At 38.1% G+C, this 14,661-nt stretch overlaps 2 protein-coding genes across 2 annotated transcripts in view; one reads left to right on the plus strand and one right to left on the minus strand.

The window, feature by feature from the left end:
- sgca (sarcoglycan, alpha) lies at positions 1 to 13,034 on the plus strand. The gene is made up of 11 exons (XM_017483660.3): positions 1 to 70; positions 588 to 716; positions 1,411 to 1,565; positions 1,654 to 1,723; positions 4,919 to 5,117; positions 5,642 to 5,804; positions 6,650 to 6,858; positions 6,971 to 6,997; positions 8,113 to 8,298; positions 11,470 to 11,496; positions 11,635 to 13,034. The coding sequence occupies exons 1-11, from the start codon at positions 34 to 36 to the stop codon at positions 11,639 to 11,641; spliced, it is 1,209 nt and encodes a 402-aa protein (XP_017339149.2). The 5' UTR covers positions 1 to 33; the 3' UTR covers positions 11,642 to 13,034.
- The window catches only part of col1a1b (collagen, type I, alpha 1b), a 22,702-nt gene continuing 20,167 nt past the window's right edge, over positions 12,127 to 14,661 (minus strand). Inside the window, exons 50-51 of the mRNA XM_017483656.3 lie at positions 13,835 to 14,077; positions 12,127 to 13,489 (exon numbers count right to left, since the gene is read on the minus strand). Coding sequence (XP_017339145.1) covers positions 13,343 to 13,489; positions 13,835 to 14,077 — 390 coding nt within the window. The 3' untranslated portion in view covers positions 12,127 to 13,342. The remainder of the gene's footprint in view (positions 13,490 to 13,834; positions 14,078 to 14,661) is intronic.

Below are 14,661 nucleotides of genomic sequence, written 5' to 3' on the forward strand. Positions count from 1 at the left end.
CAGCTGGTCTTGTCAGTCAAATTTCAAAACAAGATGGCAGATAGAGGGAACTGGGTTTTAACACTTTCAGGCAAGTATTTGGTGTTTTCTTTTGTTCTCCCAAATGATCTCGCTTATGATAAAATCTTGAATTAAGCTTTATTCATGAGCCCATGCACTACAGAGATGAGCTTTTGACTGACCTGTGAAAACCGACTGAATGTAGCTTTAGTATGATGTCAGTCAGCGCCTGACATATATAGCTGTACTAAACCTATATCACTGTGTGTCCTATTCTATGTGTAAACCTGTGTATGTGAAAAATAAAATATAAATGTATATAATATTTACTATGAGTTTAAGACAAGACATTTCCTTTTATTTTCCACATGATGTAAAGTATTAAACTGTGTGTTTGAGCCCAGTGGAAGCACAGAAGATAGTGCTATCTCAGTTGTGTGCTAATGACCAGAAAGCTTAGAATGTAATTTCCAGGGCTGCCAGAGAGACGATGTTGCCTTCCATCCAACATTCCATGCTTGTATACGATTCTGTCTCACTCTTTCAAATGAATAAATGTCAATGGAACAGCATATCTCTCTCCTCAGTGTGTATGGTCTATTTGCTGGTGGTCCAAGCAGACATCATAAAACATGCTCCTGTGGGCCAGCTGTTTGTCCATGAGCTAAACCGAGAAGTCTACCAGAATGAATTTGAGCCATTCCTCAAACACTATGGTAAGCTGTATTAGAATATAAAAATAAATTTCCTTAATAACCAGAATGTTATTCTATTGACTCAGTATGCCAGTAAAATGAGGAAGTTTATTAAAATTATGACTATTTCCACATTTATATTTGATGCCCTCTTCACATTCGTGAGCTAAACATAAATGATTTCTCCCTTTTGATCACTTTTTTTTTTTTTTTTTTTTTGCATCTTTGAGGCTGATGTTTGATTTTAACCAGCTAATTTCGGCTAGTTATCTAATGTGGAGAACAAAATCTTCATATACGCCTATTACTTTTGATTCTCCAATCTGTGTTTTCTGCATATTATATGTATATACTATCTAACATTAACCAGCCAGTGAAACTATTAGCTTTGTGTGAATCTGGGCTTGTTTCTAAAATTGGAGCATGATGATGCATCTTAGTTCGCATATGAAGCCAAATCCCACCCAACAGCTCTCAGTAGAAATTACAAAATTGCCAAGAGGACTTGCAGCACTGTGGGTTCCTGGTACCGCTCGACTCTTGTACACACTGCAGTTTTAAATATTAATTCCTCCACCTCTTTTACACATTACATAATTGACTGAATTATTTTTTGTAAATCAGGCACTTTTATCATTTTGTGCACCTGGATCAGACTCCCAATTGCCATGTTTCACTGTCTATATCACTACATCATCTCCATTCCTGTATTCAGGGCGTGTGTATAATGACCCCATGGTGTTCAAATGCAACAAGCAGCAGTTCCCAGACCTGCCACGCTGGCTGCGCTTCACACAGCGCCACCCGTATGACAATGGCTTCCTGTATGGCACACCGCTGCCCCAAGACCTGGGCAAGAGCATCATTGAGGTACAAAACATCTGATTAAACTAAATCTTGAATTATATATAAAGTTGCTATTTTATACTGGTGATGCCTGCCCCCTTTTTCCATTTAGGTTTTTGTGACAAATAAACGAAGTTATGAGACTTTCAAAGACCGCCTTGTTATAAATGTTGGGCATGCAGGTAAAAAAAACACCACCACCACACATCTATAATAATAGGGGATATCTTCTTCCATAAGATGAGTTAGCATCATGAGTAACACTTCTTTGCGAAACACTTCTTTAACTCATATTTACACAAACTGACAGTAATAGTTTGAGCCACACCCTCTTTCCTGATATTATAGTAGTTGTAATGTTAATTTAAATCCCAAATTAATTAAAATATAAAACTTTTGATGGAAATGGAGTCTCCATTTAATCTCTTGATTACCAGACTGGGGATCTTTCTGCTGGAACAAATATGACCACTAAAAATTCAGACTTACATACTTTTATTGCACATTGTTTCTCATAGGTCAAAAGTACCAGAACATAATCGAAACATCATCCAAAAAAAAAAAAAAAAAAAAAATAGTGATGTGTGGTCATGATATTAAGAGTGTCACATACAGGAGGCAAAGGCGGATGCAAGTGCAGGTAAGGCAGTTTAATGAGAATCCACAGGGTAAGGCAGAAATCAATAACCATAAACAGGCAAGGGTCAAAGGATCATGTAAACAATCCAAACTAGCCAAGGCAAAGGACCAAAGTCAAGGGAATAACAAAATCACAAAACCAGAGCAACGACACAAAGTCTTGGTAAATGACAGAGACGAGTCAACTGAGCGTAATACTTCACAATGGCTGTGTGTGTGAGCATCTCCTAAGTAGTGGGGTGTGATTGAGAACAGGTTTGTGTGATTAGTCCTTAGGAGAAGGTGACGTGTCTGTGTGTACTGTTGGGAGTTGAAGTTGTTGTCCATGTTTGTAGTTCATGGTGCATTCTGGGAAATGGATTTGCCACTTGACAAAGGGGCTAAAATTGATCTCTAAATATGGATATAAATATGAATATAAATGGATGTTAATTAAAGAAACTGAGCCAACACCTTTCAATTCAGTTCAATTGAGTTTTATTTGGATAGAGAGAGAGAGAGAGAGAGAGAGAGGGAGAGATTATTAGTTATGCTTATTGTCCGGCAAGGACAGGGACTCCGGCCAGACTAGCTATGGTCGCAGTATTAAACGGAGAACTAGATGGTAACACAGTCATGAGGCATCCTGGGACATAAGGCAACCAGCCGCCCCTCAGTCAACAAACCTGGGTGAACGAGTGAGGCGGGGGGTTCAAGGGCAGCATCCAAACATACCATTTCACCACACTACTATTCCTGTAAAACCTCTATATCTAAGCCTTTACCTAAGAAAAAACTATCCACAAAAGCTTGACTAAACAAATATGTTTTCAGCCTAGATTTAACACTGTCCTGAACATTAATTGGAAGGCTGTTCCACAACTGTGGGGCTTTGTAAGAGAATGCTCTTCCCCCTGCTGTAGCCTTCACTATTCAAGTTACCAACAAATATCCTGCACCTTTTGATCATAGTAGGCATGGCAGATCAAAAGACCAAATGTTCACTTAGGTATATGGTCTGAAACCATTGAGTGCTTTATAGGTCAATAGTAGTATTTTATAATAAATGCAAGATTTTACTTGGAGCCAATGCAGTGTGGATAAGTTAGGTGTCAAGTATTCATCACAATGAAGGTTAGGACCGATGCAAGTGCACAAAAGAGCTTTTAATAGAGAGAGGCAGGCAGACAAATCCAATACATGAGACAATAGAGTAGTCGAAAAAACAGGCAAAGGGTCAGGCGATCTACAAACAGGCATAAACTAGGCAAGGCAAGAAATGAGAACAAGTAACAAGAAACTAGCTCAATGAACATGAATGAAAATGCGGCACAAGGTACAAATGCTCAATACTATGCAAAGTCATAGTGTTCAAAAAGTCTCTTATATAGCGTGGAGCGAGTGAGTGTGAGACTGGCAACAGGTGTGTGCGATTAGAATTCCGGAGAAGGTGAACGTGCGTGTGGGAAGTGTAGTCCATGGCGGCCATGTTTGTAGACCACCACAGTGCAGGATGGGAAATGAAGTGGGTTTGCTGTGATATGACAATAGGGGTGATGTGGTCATATCTACTGGTTATACTAATGACTCTTGCAGCTCCATTCTGGACCTTTGAAAGGTTTGTCTTGTTTTATTTAAATTGTCTTTTTTTTTTTTATCTGACCAGAACATAAGGGTTTGACAATACAGTAGATTTCTTTCATTCAGGTACAAGTAAATAAAATATAAACCGAGTCATGGTGGTTTAGTGGTTAGCACATTTGCCTTGCACCTATGGGGTTTGAATCCTGCCTCTGCCCTGTGTGGGTGGAGTTTGCATGTTCTCCCTGTGCTTGGGGGCTTTCCTCTGGATACTTTGGTTTGGTTTGGTAAGACATGCATTGTAGACTGATTGGCATTTCCAAATTGTTTGTAGTTTTTGAATATGTGAGATTGTGCCCTGTGATGGGTTGGCACCCTGCTCAGGCCCCAGGCTCTCCCACAACCCTGTGTAGGATAACGGTATGGAAAATGGATGGATGGACCCTCCCCCCACCTTCCCTCCCATGTTCGCAAAGCTCTGCTCCCAGGATTTGTGTCAGCCCGTAGAGTACAATGTCTATAAAATGATTAACAGGAGGCTTATCCAAATACAAATAAATATTCTGGGCTGGAAGTCAGTTTTCCAAAATGGTTTTCATAGCCTTCTCAGAGGTCATGGCTTAAACTACTATTTTTTAAAAATCATGTTCTACATATTTACATGTACATTTATTCATTTAGCAGATGCTTTAATGGAAAGTGACTTACAAATGAGAAAATACAAGCAAAGTTATTTGTACAAGTAAGATATAAGTAAATAAATAAATAAATAAATAAACAGACATTAAAGATGAGAATGTAACAGTATAGAATTATGTAAAACCATGTATAGCGTGATCTACATGGTAGAACAATCACACAGGAGTCTGTAGTTTAATGATCAGCATGTTAGTGATTGGAAGATTAACAGTTCAGTGATAGAAAGTATGGGCAATTCGAAATACATTTTGTTGCACTGAGTGGATAGTCATGAAGTTTATAAGAAGGAAAAAAAAACACTGAAGGATTAAAAAAAGTACACCTCAATTTATATGACCTTGCTTTAAAAACAAATAATGCATAATCAAATAAATGTTAGCTGAGCAAAATAAAGCCCCCATAAATATGGCCATTAAATAAAAATAAGCAAAGCAATAGGCAGGGAGAAATGCAGTCATGCAATATTTCTTTGCTCCCAGAAAAACTGTTGCCTTACCAGGCTGAATTCTTCATTGGGCTGAGGGAGATTGAGAAGGCCTTACCGTTTGAGGTTCAAGAGGAGATAAAGCAGGATATCCAGCTGATCTGGGGAACCGATCGACTCGACTATGTCAACATCACCTCTGCTCTGGACCGTGGTGGACGTGTCCCTCTGCCTCTGCCTGGACATTATGAGGGGTGACTTAAAGTGCTTTATTGTTTTGTTTTTTTAATACAACATTGCTGCAGAATTCTCGAATAATAGATTTGCACAGTATTAATGTGTTTGTTCTAATATGTTATGGTTGCTATAGTAACAGCTCATTCAGAAGGACTTTTATGGCAGATGATAAACATAACCTAAGGCCCACAAGAAACCAGATTAATAATTGTCATTAACATGGTGAAATGTTTTGTAAGGTGACATTTATTGAACACTTATGGAAGGAGCCACCAGTGTCAGTGCTTTGTAACAGTCAGTAAGTTTTCCACCACAGGAAGGTCTTTAAGATAGACGACTTTGTGCTTTCCAGATAACATGACAACCTGCATTTTTATTCTTGCCTCATTGACTTTCCATTAAATGTAGTTATAAACAGATAAAAAGTATGACATGTCATTCTTTTATGAATAAAACAAATTGCTGGCAAATTGCTGTTTTATAAGAAGAATAGTCCATTTTCAGGGTTGTAATGGTGTGTTTGTGTATGTGTGTGTGTCAGGGTGTATGTGAAGTTGGGGTCAGATCAACCGTACTCCAAATGCCTGCAGAGGCTGCAGACAGCAGATCATCTGAGGGAGTGTGAGGCCGGAGGGAAGATCAGTGGAGATTGCAGTGTGTGCAGCATCCCTGCTAACTGTGTGACCTGGTGCAAGTCAGCTCTGGTAAGCATTTACAACATCACCAAGCGTGAGCAATGATGTCTGAAAGGTTAAGATTATGTATTAGTGATATGAAGTCAAAACTTAAGTTTAAAATCCCAGCTCTATGAGGTTTGAACAAAAAGGAAGGGAATTGTTGTTGTTTTTAGGCATGGCACTTAAACCCTCTTATGTACAGCTTGTAAGGTGATGTGCAGCTAGTGAAACAAAATTTTGTCACTGCTGGAATAATTTAGAGTTTATTGAGCTTCTTTGTGCGGGCATGGTAGCTTAGTGGTTAGTATGTTTGCCTCGAACCTCTGGGGTGCCATCTACACCCTGTGTGTGCATGTTCTCCCCGGGCTGAATGGCATTTTCAAATTGTGTGTGTGTGATCGTGCCCTACTAATGGTTGGTACAGAAGGTAGTGTTGATGTCCTACAGCGCCAGGGTCTTCGGTTCTATCCTGAGCTTGGGTTACTGTATGTGTGGAGTTTCTGCATGTTTCCTCTGGGTTCTCCAGATTGGCTACATTAAAAATGGCCCCTAAGTAGTGTGTGTGTGTGGATTGGTGTACCACCAAGGTTGCATTCCCACCTCATTCCCCAGAATTTCCAGCATAGGCTTGGGATCTATAAAAGGAATATGCTATACAGAAATTATGTCAAATGTATACAGTGTCATGAAATACTAAACTTCCAGCAAGATTTGAGATAAGAGTCGTGTGCTCAAGTCTACTGTGTATACTCTTCAATTTCACAAGCACAATAATACACAACTGTAGGGGTGTAAAATATACTCTAACTAAACATAAAACTTAATAATAAACAAATCAATCACTTTATCATATTGTTTGTCATATCTCTCAGATTGATTTATCCAGGCCTGTGCCTCCTACTCCGGCACCAACCATGGGTTCAGGTATTCTGGCATGGGGAGGAGAGTTTATGCCACCTGACTCTCCACCTGAGAGAGACTTCATCCCTGACTACATAGTTACCATTATTGTGCCCTTCGCTCTCGCCATCCTCCTCTGCCTCATTCTAGCTTACGTGATGTGCTGCAGGAGAGAAGGAGTGTAAGTTCGCTTCATTCCAGACCAGAAAAAAATATACTTCTGAAATGAAGAATGTATAGGCTATGTCTATGTGTGTATATAGACTTAATGTTCAATTTTTCTGTTTTTGCAGTCAGAAGCGTGATGCCATGACTCCCGAGTATGTATGCCACATTACTATCTTAATATTCTCTTCACAGATTTACATTTATTTTGTAGTAAAATTTAATCCATGGTGCCTTGACGACATTTTATTAGCGACTGCATGTAAACTCCAAAAGCAGTAGTATTGATAGTAATGATTACAGACTGTACTAGTGGAGTCGTTATTAGGTGTTCATTATACTGTCATTGGAATAGACTCACCCAAATTGGACAATTGAAGATTAGAAAAAAAAATCTGTTGGTCTTTTTCCAGTCCATAGCTGTTCAGAGTCTGTGCCTCAGATTCTTGTTCTTGGATGACAGGAGTCAAACCTGATGTGGTTTTCTGCTGTTCTAGGTCATCCAACTCATGTTTTGATGTTTTGTGCATTGTAAGGTGCTTTTCCGCTCACCATGCTTATAAAGAGTGATTATTTTAGTTACTATAGACTTACTGTCAGCTCGAACCAGTCTGGTCACGATTTTTTGCATTGCGCTGCTGCTACATAATTGGCTGTTAAGAAATCTGCATGAATGTGCAGGTGTACAAGTGTTCCTAAGAAAATGGACGGTGAGTGTAAAGGCTGTATTCAGATTTGTATGAGTTAAGTTCACAAGTTATACTTGTGATAAGAAAGTTACACGTATTCAGAGTCAGGTTAAGCAGGTGCTTAAGCTGATTTTCTCAGTGGTCCATTCAGATGATTAATATGACCTGTGTGTAGTTTACACATCCTAGGTTGCCAGATTTATAATATTTTTCAATAGAGGTGTCTGAGACTGCGCTTTTTTCAGTAGCCTCTAGACCACCACCTTTAAATAAAAGCACTTGCACTTAACATGGTGGAATAGAAATGCCAATGTTGTCAATTGCAATACAATGCAACATAAACGCAAGAGACAATATAAAAAGCATCAATTAAAAAGAAAAACTAGTACAGTGATGAAAGGATGCCAAGCATTTGGTCTAGTATGCTGACAATATATTGCTGCAGTTGAAATTTTGTTTTAGTATTTTATTATAACTTAATCAACACATTATAAGTATAAGCACAACGTTTGTCATCACTTTCTTAATGCTAATGTTCTCTTCCATCTTATGCTACACTTTCTCTTTTCTGTCATGCTCAGGATCCAGCTTTACCATCATCACACCATCCAAGGGAACAGCAGTGAGCTGCGGAACATGGCAGGCAACCGTAGTAGTGCACCACAGCCCCTGTCTACAATGCCTATGTTTAACACCCGAACTGGGCAGAGGGCACCTCCAGACTATCCCTCCGACAGCGTCCACATCCCCCTCATCATGGCCCAGCAGTAAGAGATTATTCTTTTTTCACATACATTATTTTTACTGTTTTAATCATTGACTTACTCTCACATCGTGGAAGTGCATATAACCCGTATGACAGCAGAGGGCGTTCTCAACAGGAATATCCTTGGCAGAAAGAAGTTTGTACTCAAAGCCATTGCCTTGCTTGTTTAGTGTTTTAACATGAACCTTATCATCAAAAACCTCCAAACCGTTCACAGAATATGATGAACGTTAGCTTTTTGAGCAAGTAACTAAAGTAACAAAGTTTCATCAGTGCTTGTGCATGCACTGCAAAAATTATATCCTTGCAAGTGAAAACATTTTGAATATGTACAATTTTATCTGATATGTTTAATAATACGATTACTATAAATTAAATAGATTATTCAGCCTGGTTCTCGTTATATTTTTCAAAACTAATCTTTAAAAACTAGAAATACAGTGGGGTCCAAAGGTCTGCGAAAGCTAGTGAAAATGCTCCTGTTTTGGAGTTATTTTTCAATTTAACACACAGACTTTCCTTGCAAATGATATTATCACAACAACTAGAGACTTGTTATTACACTTCAGAATTTCTTAGCATTTGGTATGCTTTAAAGGTGCAATAGTCGATAAAATTTCTTACTTGTACAAATAACCAGGAAAATATGTAAAACATTATAAACCATTGTTTCGGTCTATCAAATGGCTACGGAAGCCCCTTTAAAAAACACCTTCCTGACTTCCAGTCAGGAATGTTTGTTTGTGTTTGGGTGGGCCTCCTGTCAGTCATTTTATAGATGCTCTGGACCCAGCAGGTGGAGCTTCCTGAACATTGGCAGGAATGAGAAGTGGGCTCAAGTAGTGTAAAAGAATAATCTACTTAATTGTTAGAGATATAATCTTACCTAATGCACTTTAATGACAGTATGCACTAGAGCAGGCACACCCTACACAAGTCTTCTGAAAACATGCTTCAATAGAAGGGATCAGTTAACATGATCAATATCATAAATTTGCTTAGATTTAAATAGTGACCTACAAATCGTGCAACATCTTGAATATTTTTTGTTTTAGAATTTTCAAAATATTATTATTATTTATTTCCCATTTTAAATATATAATCCCTGTGGTTTAATGTGGTCTCAGACTTTTGGACCCCACTGTATGTTTAATAATCTTGTTTGTTTATTGCATTATTGTATTGAAATGCATAGTAAGAATCAAGCCTGTGACCCACTGACATCACCAAACTGTTGCATTTTTCTTTTGTGTTGCTTTTTCTTGCTTGTACTGCAGCGTCTTTCAGTTGTTGTATGTTTCGAGGGCTTTCTCCCTTCAGTCTCGTCTTTAGTAGATGAAATGCTGCTCATTTGGGTTAAGGTCTGGTGATTGACGTGGCGAGTCTACAACCCGAACTCCAAAAAAGTTGGGATAGTATGGAAAATGCAAAAAAACAAACAAAAAGAATCATTTGAAAACTCACTTCACCCTGTACTATATTGAAAACACATTATGAACACATCATTTGATGTTTTACTTTGTGAATCTAATTTATTTGTGAAACTATACATTCATTTCAAATCTGATGACTGCAACACACTCCAAAAAAGTTGGGATAGTTGACTGTTTACCGCTGTGTAACATCACCTTTTCTTTTAAAAAACACTTATTAATCATTTGGACGCTGAAGACATCATTTGGTTTAGTTTAGCAATTTTACCCCATTCATCCATTATGCATTTCTTTAGCTGTGCAAGTGTACGGGGCCTTCGTTGCATTTTTAATTATATATATATATATATACACTTTATAATGCACCACACGTGTACATATCTTTCTGCATTAATGCTGCCCTCACAGATGTGGGGGCACACCCCCATACCATCACAGACACTGGCTTTTTGACCTGACGCAGCTTGGATGGTCCTTTTCCTCTTTGGCCCAGCTGTTTTGTCCAAAAAGTATTTGTAATGTCGACTCGTCGGACCACAAAACACTGTGCTACTGTCCATCTCAGAAATTGAAACTGAGCCAAGAGAAGTCAGCGGCGCTTCTGAACAGTGTTGATGTAAGGCTTCTGCTTTGCAAAGTAAAGCCTTAACATGCATCTGTGGATGCAGCGGCGAATAGTATTGACCAAAGTATTCCCGAGCCCATGTCAGGATATCCATTACAGACTCATGATTGTTTTTAAGACAGTGAAGTCTGAATGATCGGAGATCATGCACATTCAGAAGTGGTTTTTGGCCTTGCACTGAGATTTGACCAGATTCCTTGAATCTTTTAATTATATTGTGCACTGTGTAAGGTGAAATGGCCTTGCTTTTCCAATACTTTCAGAGGGGACTGAGACATACAGAGTGCGTATGAGACATGCCTACATCAATGTCTTCTCACACCCACATTCTGTGATTTTGTGATAAAAGTAAATATATAATTCATACAGTACTGGGCAGTCCTAAAGCAGTAATGACAATAACAGACTGTACTAATGGAGAATATGACACCAATTTCAACATAACTGAAGCGAATTTGAATTTGAAGCAAATCATGATATTCATGAATCATGTTGTTAACTGTTTGTGAAAACCAACATATCGAGTGGTACTGTAATCATCTCCTGTCATCATCAGGACCAAGAGAACAAGGAACAATAGCCCAGGTCTAAAATCTATACACTGGCTTCCGGTTAGCTACAAAATTGATTTTAAAGTGCTGCTTCTGGTCTAAAGAATTGAAGCATAGTAGGTCTCTTTGGGTACAGGACAGTTAGTAACGACTAAAATCCAAACTAAGCATCATGAAGCAGCATTTAAGTGTTTTTTATTTTATTTTTATGTTACACATAAGTGAAACCAACAACAACCAATGAGATGTACCGCAAATGTAGCTATTTTAAAATTCCATGTGAAAATCATTTCTATTATCTTGCTACCTAGCCATTTGCCCTTTTATTCTTTTAACCTTAAATTTGAAACACATTTTATTATCTTAATTTTGCTCTTTATCTCATCTTTCTGTTACCTCGTTCTATAGTTTCTGCTCATTTAAAGCATTTTGAATGACCTCTGTGGAAGTTCATTATACAAATGAACTTTCCTTGCCTTTTGTGACTGATAAATGACCATTTATGATTTGGAAAAACTTTTCAAAAATCTCTCACTTCTTTTTGTTTTGTTTCATTTCTACAGGGAGCCTAATGTTGATACGCTGCCCAGGTAATCCTCATTTCAGTTCTGTTTTTTTTTTTTTTTGTCATAAAGCTTGATTTTATTTCATTCATTTCATTTATGTATTAATTTCACAATGATCCAGTCGTATAATTATAAATATGTAGCTCTTTTTCTATTTCTTAGGAAATAAAGATATGGCTCTTGGGAACCCAATGAAGGATCCCGATTTGCTGGAGAGTTTTTCTCTGCTCACTATGATTTTTTTCTGATGTGCATTGTGTGTTTCAGCACATTTTAATTGGTGTACTGTTTGTGCCACTCTGTTTTGCTGATATGGATAAAGCTGCAGCACCATGTGGCTTTAAGTGCACCAATTGATTGCCTGTTTTAGAAGTGTAATGCTAACGTTTAAAATCTGTACTTCATATATTTCTTGTTGTTAGGAAAATATCTGAGTAGAAACTGTAATATCTAAGTAGAATGTAATTTTCTTACATATTTAAATACCATGATAAAAACATGTCCTCCATCCCACCCAAATGCTAGCACATGTGCAAATGTGTCAGTCCAGTAAATCAAATATTATTAAGCTAGCTGAATGTAAACAGTATAGATTGCTTAATTTGATAGGAAGGCAGTGAGGCCATGGCAAGAAGATGACATGCCGAACATTCCTTTGACCACTTTAAAACATGCTTTATTTCAGCATCCAAAATAATTAAAAACATCTCGAAATATTATACATGTACAAAATAAGTACAGATCCTCTGTTTGGAACCATTAAAGTGTCTGGTTGTGGTTTTCTTTCTGTGCCGCCGTATTTAACTAAAAACAAATGAATCAAAACCCAAAAATAGGAAAAATGAAAGGTGCGCACTGCATTTGTAGAGGAAAAAAAAAAAAAGAAAAATTGACAGTCGGGGGGCCATGTGCAGACACAAATAAAGATTTCCCCAAAGATTACAGGGAACCTGGGAATCAAACCGGCAATCGGTCCACCTACTTCACTCGCCTACAGTAAGTGTCGCATTCAGCTTTTATTTTTTTCTTCAGCCAACAATATAATGAGAGAAAAATTGCATCACATTGACAACAAGACTAAATAGCACCAAACAGGTCCCAAAAGCACAAGAGACAGAAACAAAAATGAGCATTTTCTGTTCTTTTTGTTCAAACACATATACACCACAGTTAGGACCTGGAGAGGAAAGTAGCACCTTTTCACAAATGGTATTCGTGTTTTTACTTTGCTAATAAGTTTTTTTTGGAGTGGTAATAACCTGCCTTAGTGTCCCCCAAACACCCATAGGTAACATGATTTGGTTGTCCTGAGGTAGCCATTACAAGTTTGAGTCTAGAGTCTGCATAACACAATGACGGGATGTTGATATCTTTTCCCTTTTGGCTGGAAGAACAAGACACTTAATTGTCATTTTTCAGATTTATTCAACACCAGAAAATGGTACATTAGCACTTGTGTGTTTTTTCATTGTCCTTCTGCAGTGGCAAAAAAACGGCAAATAAGTCACTGGTATTTTCATGACCTTTTGGGTTGTTTGCTCTTTTTTGGCATCTTTGGGGGGTGATCTTACACTTTACAAGTACAGGTGTATATTATTTTCTTGTTGCCAAATGACTCAAAAATTTCTCGCTAAGTGTCCATGACGTTGACGCTGATTGGCAATAGTGGTCCTCAAAATTATTTTCTTAAAAAAAAGAAAAGCAGAACGTCTCTCGAGATCACAACAAGCATCGTCCTCAAGGATGTTAAAGTGTAAGCACGTGGACTGATTGCAGCCGAATGAGTTTTTTTTTTTAATGCATAGAAAAAGATTTGGAGATGATTGCTAGAAAAAAAACAACAACATTTTTAATGTCCAGATTTATCTTTTTACAAGAAGCAGACTGGGCCAACTTCTATGCCGAATTCCTGATTGGGAGCACCAATGTCCATAGGAGCAATGTCAATGATGGGAAGACGAGATGTTTTCGTTGTCTTATATTCGATGATTGTCTTGCCCCAAGTGCCAGTGTGCGACTGTAGAGACAGGAAGATGGAATCAGTAAATCAGTCAATAAGCACTATTCATAACATCAAGAGACACTTAATAACTTATATATACTAATAATTTTACTTATTATGCCCTTATATTTAAAAAGCTGAAGGAGGATGGACAATCCTTACTAGTGAAAACTGTTAAATAAACTGGTAGAAAAAAAAAACAAAGATAAAAATATGCCGACACAGAGGGCTGGCCTATTTTCCTCCCTCACATTCTAGTTTTTTATCAATAATATTAGCTAGAGAGCTCGAAATGACTTGACCAAGGGAACAAATGAAAGAGAGAAAAATAGAAAGTAGTAGAAGAGAGAGAGGTCTCACCGTGCAGCCGTCCTCGCTGACTGTATACGTAGAGCGACTGTTGCCCTCAGCCCTGATCTCGGCATCGTTGGATCCCTGCAGGAGCAGAGCCTTCTTCAGGTTGCCTGAGGCCTCATCCATGTAGGCAATGCTGTTCTTGCAGTGGTATGTGATGTTCTGGGATGCCTTGTTGGACATCAGGCGCATGAAGGTCATCTGGATGCTCACATCTTCAGAGTCTGAGCCCTCGCTGCCATACTGGAACTGTGGATGGAGACAGAGAACTAGGTTTAATCCATTTGCCTGGACAGCATGGGTTTGGTATATAACATGCAGGATGTACATAAGAGATGTCTGAAACAGATGACCTTGATGTGTTATAAGGTATCCTAACTGTTTATAATACAGTTAACCTTGATGTATTATAATATCACTTGGATATTTACAAGTTTACAAGGTTTAAGATGGGTTCAAAGACAGGATATGTGACCATGTTGCCAGATTACCAACATACCAACGCTATACAACGCATACGTATACAATGCATACCAACAACCAATGCTCACCAACATTAAAGTCCATTAGGAGAGATGGAATCATTTTATTGCAGATAATAGAGTGAATATTTGGACAACTTATTCTGATATTCTGATAATTTATTTGACCTCAAATCCACTCTCAGCATATGTATATATGCTGCACAGTAAAATCCCTAGTGTCCAATGGACTCATATAAGCACTGTAGGGTGTGAATTCAACACTGTGGGTGTTAAATCAACACTGGTGATTTTGCTGTGTGGCTTCCATATTTCATCATCCACATGAAGGCACCTTAGAAGGCTGAAGTA

Source organism: Ictalurus punctatus, chromosome 13 (assembly GCF_001660625.3).
Source record: "Ictalurus punctatus breed USDA103 chromosome 13, Coco_2.0, whole genome shotgun sequence".
In the NCBI taxonomy this organism is placed as follows: domain Eukaryota; kingdom Metazoa; phylum Chordata; class Actinopteri; order Siluriformes; family Ictaluridae; genus Ictalurus; species Ictalurus punctatus.

Coding starts and splice junctions, on each gene's coding strand:
- sgca (XM_017483660.3), top strand. CDS start 34: ATGGCAGATAGAGGGAACTGGGTTTTAACACTTTCAG. Junction 717..1,410: donor GCCATTCCTCAAACACTATG/GTAAGCTGTATT, acceptor TCCTGTATTCAG/GGCGTGTGTATAATGACCCC. Junction 6,998..8,112: donor CGTGATGCCATGACTCCCGA/GTATGTATGCCA, acceptor TGTCATGCTCAG/GATCCAGCTTTACCATCATC.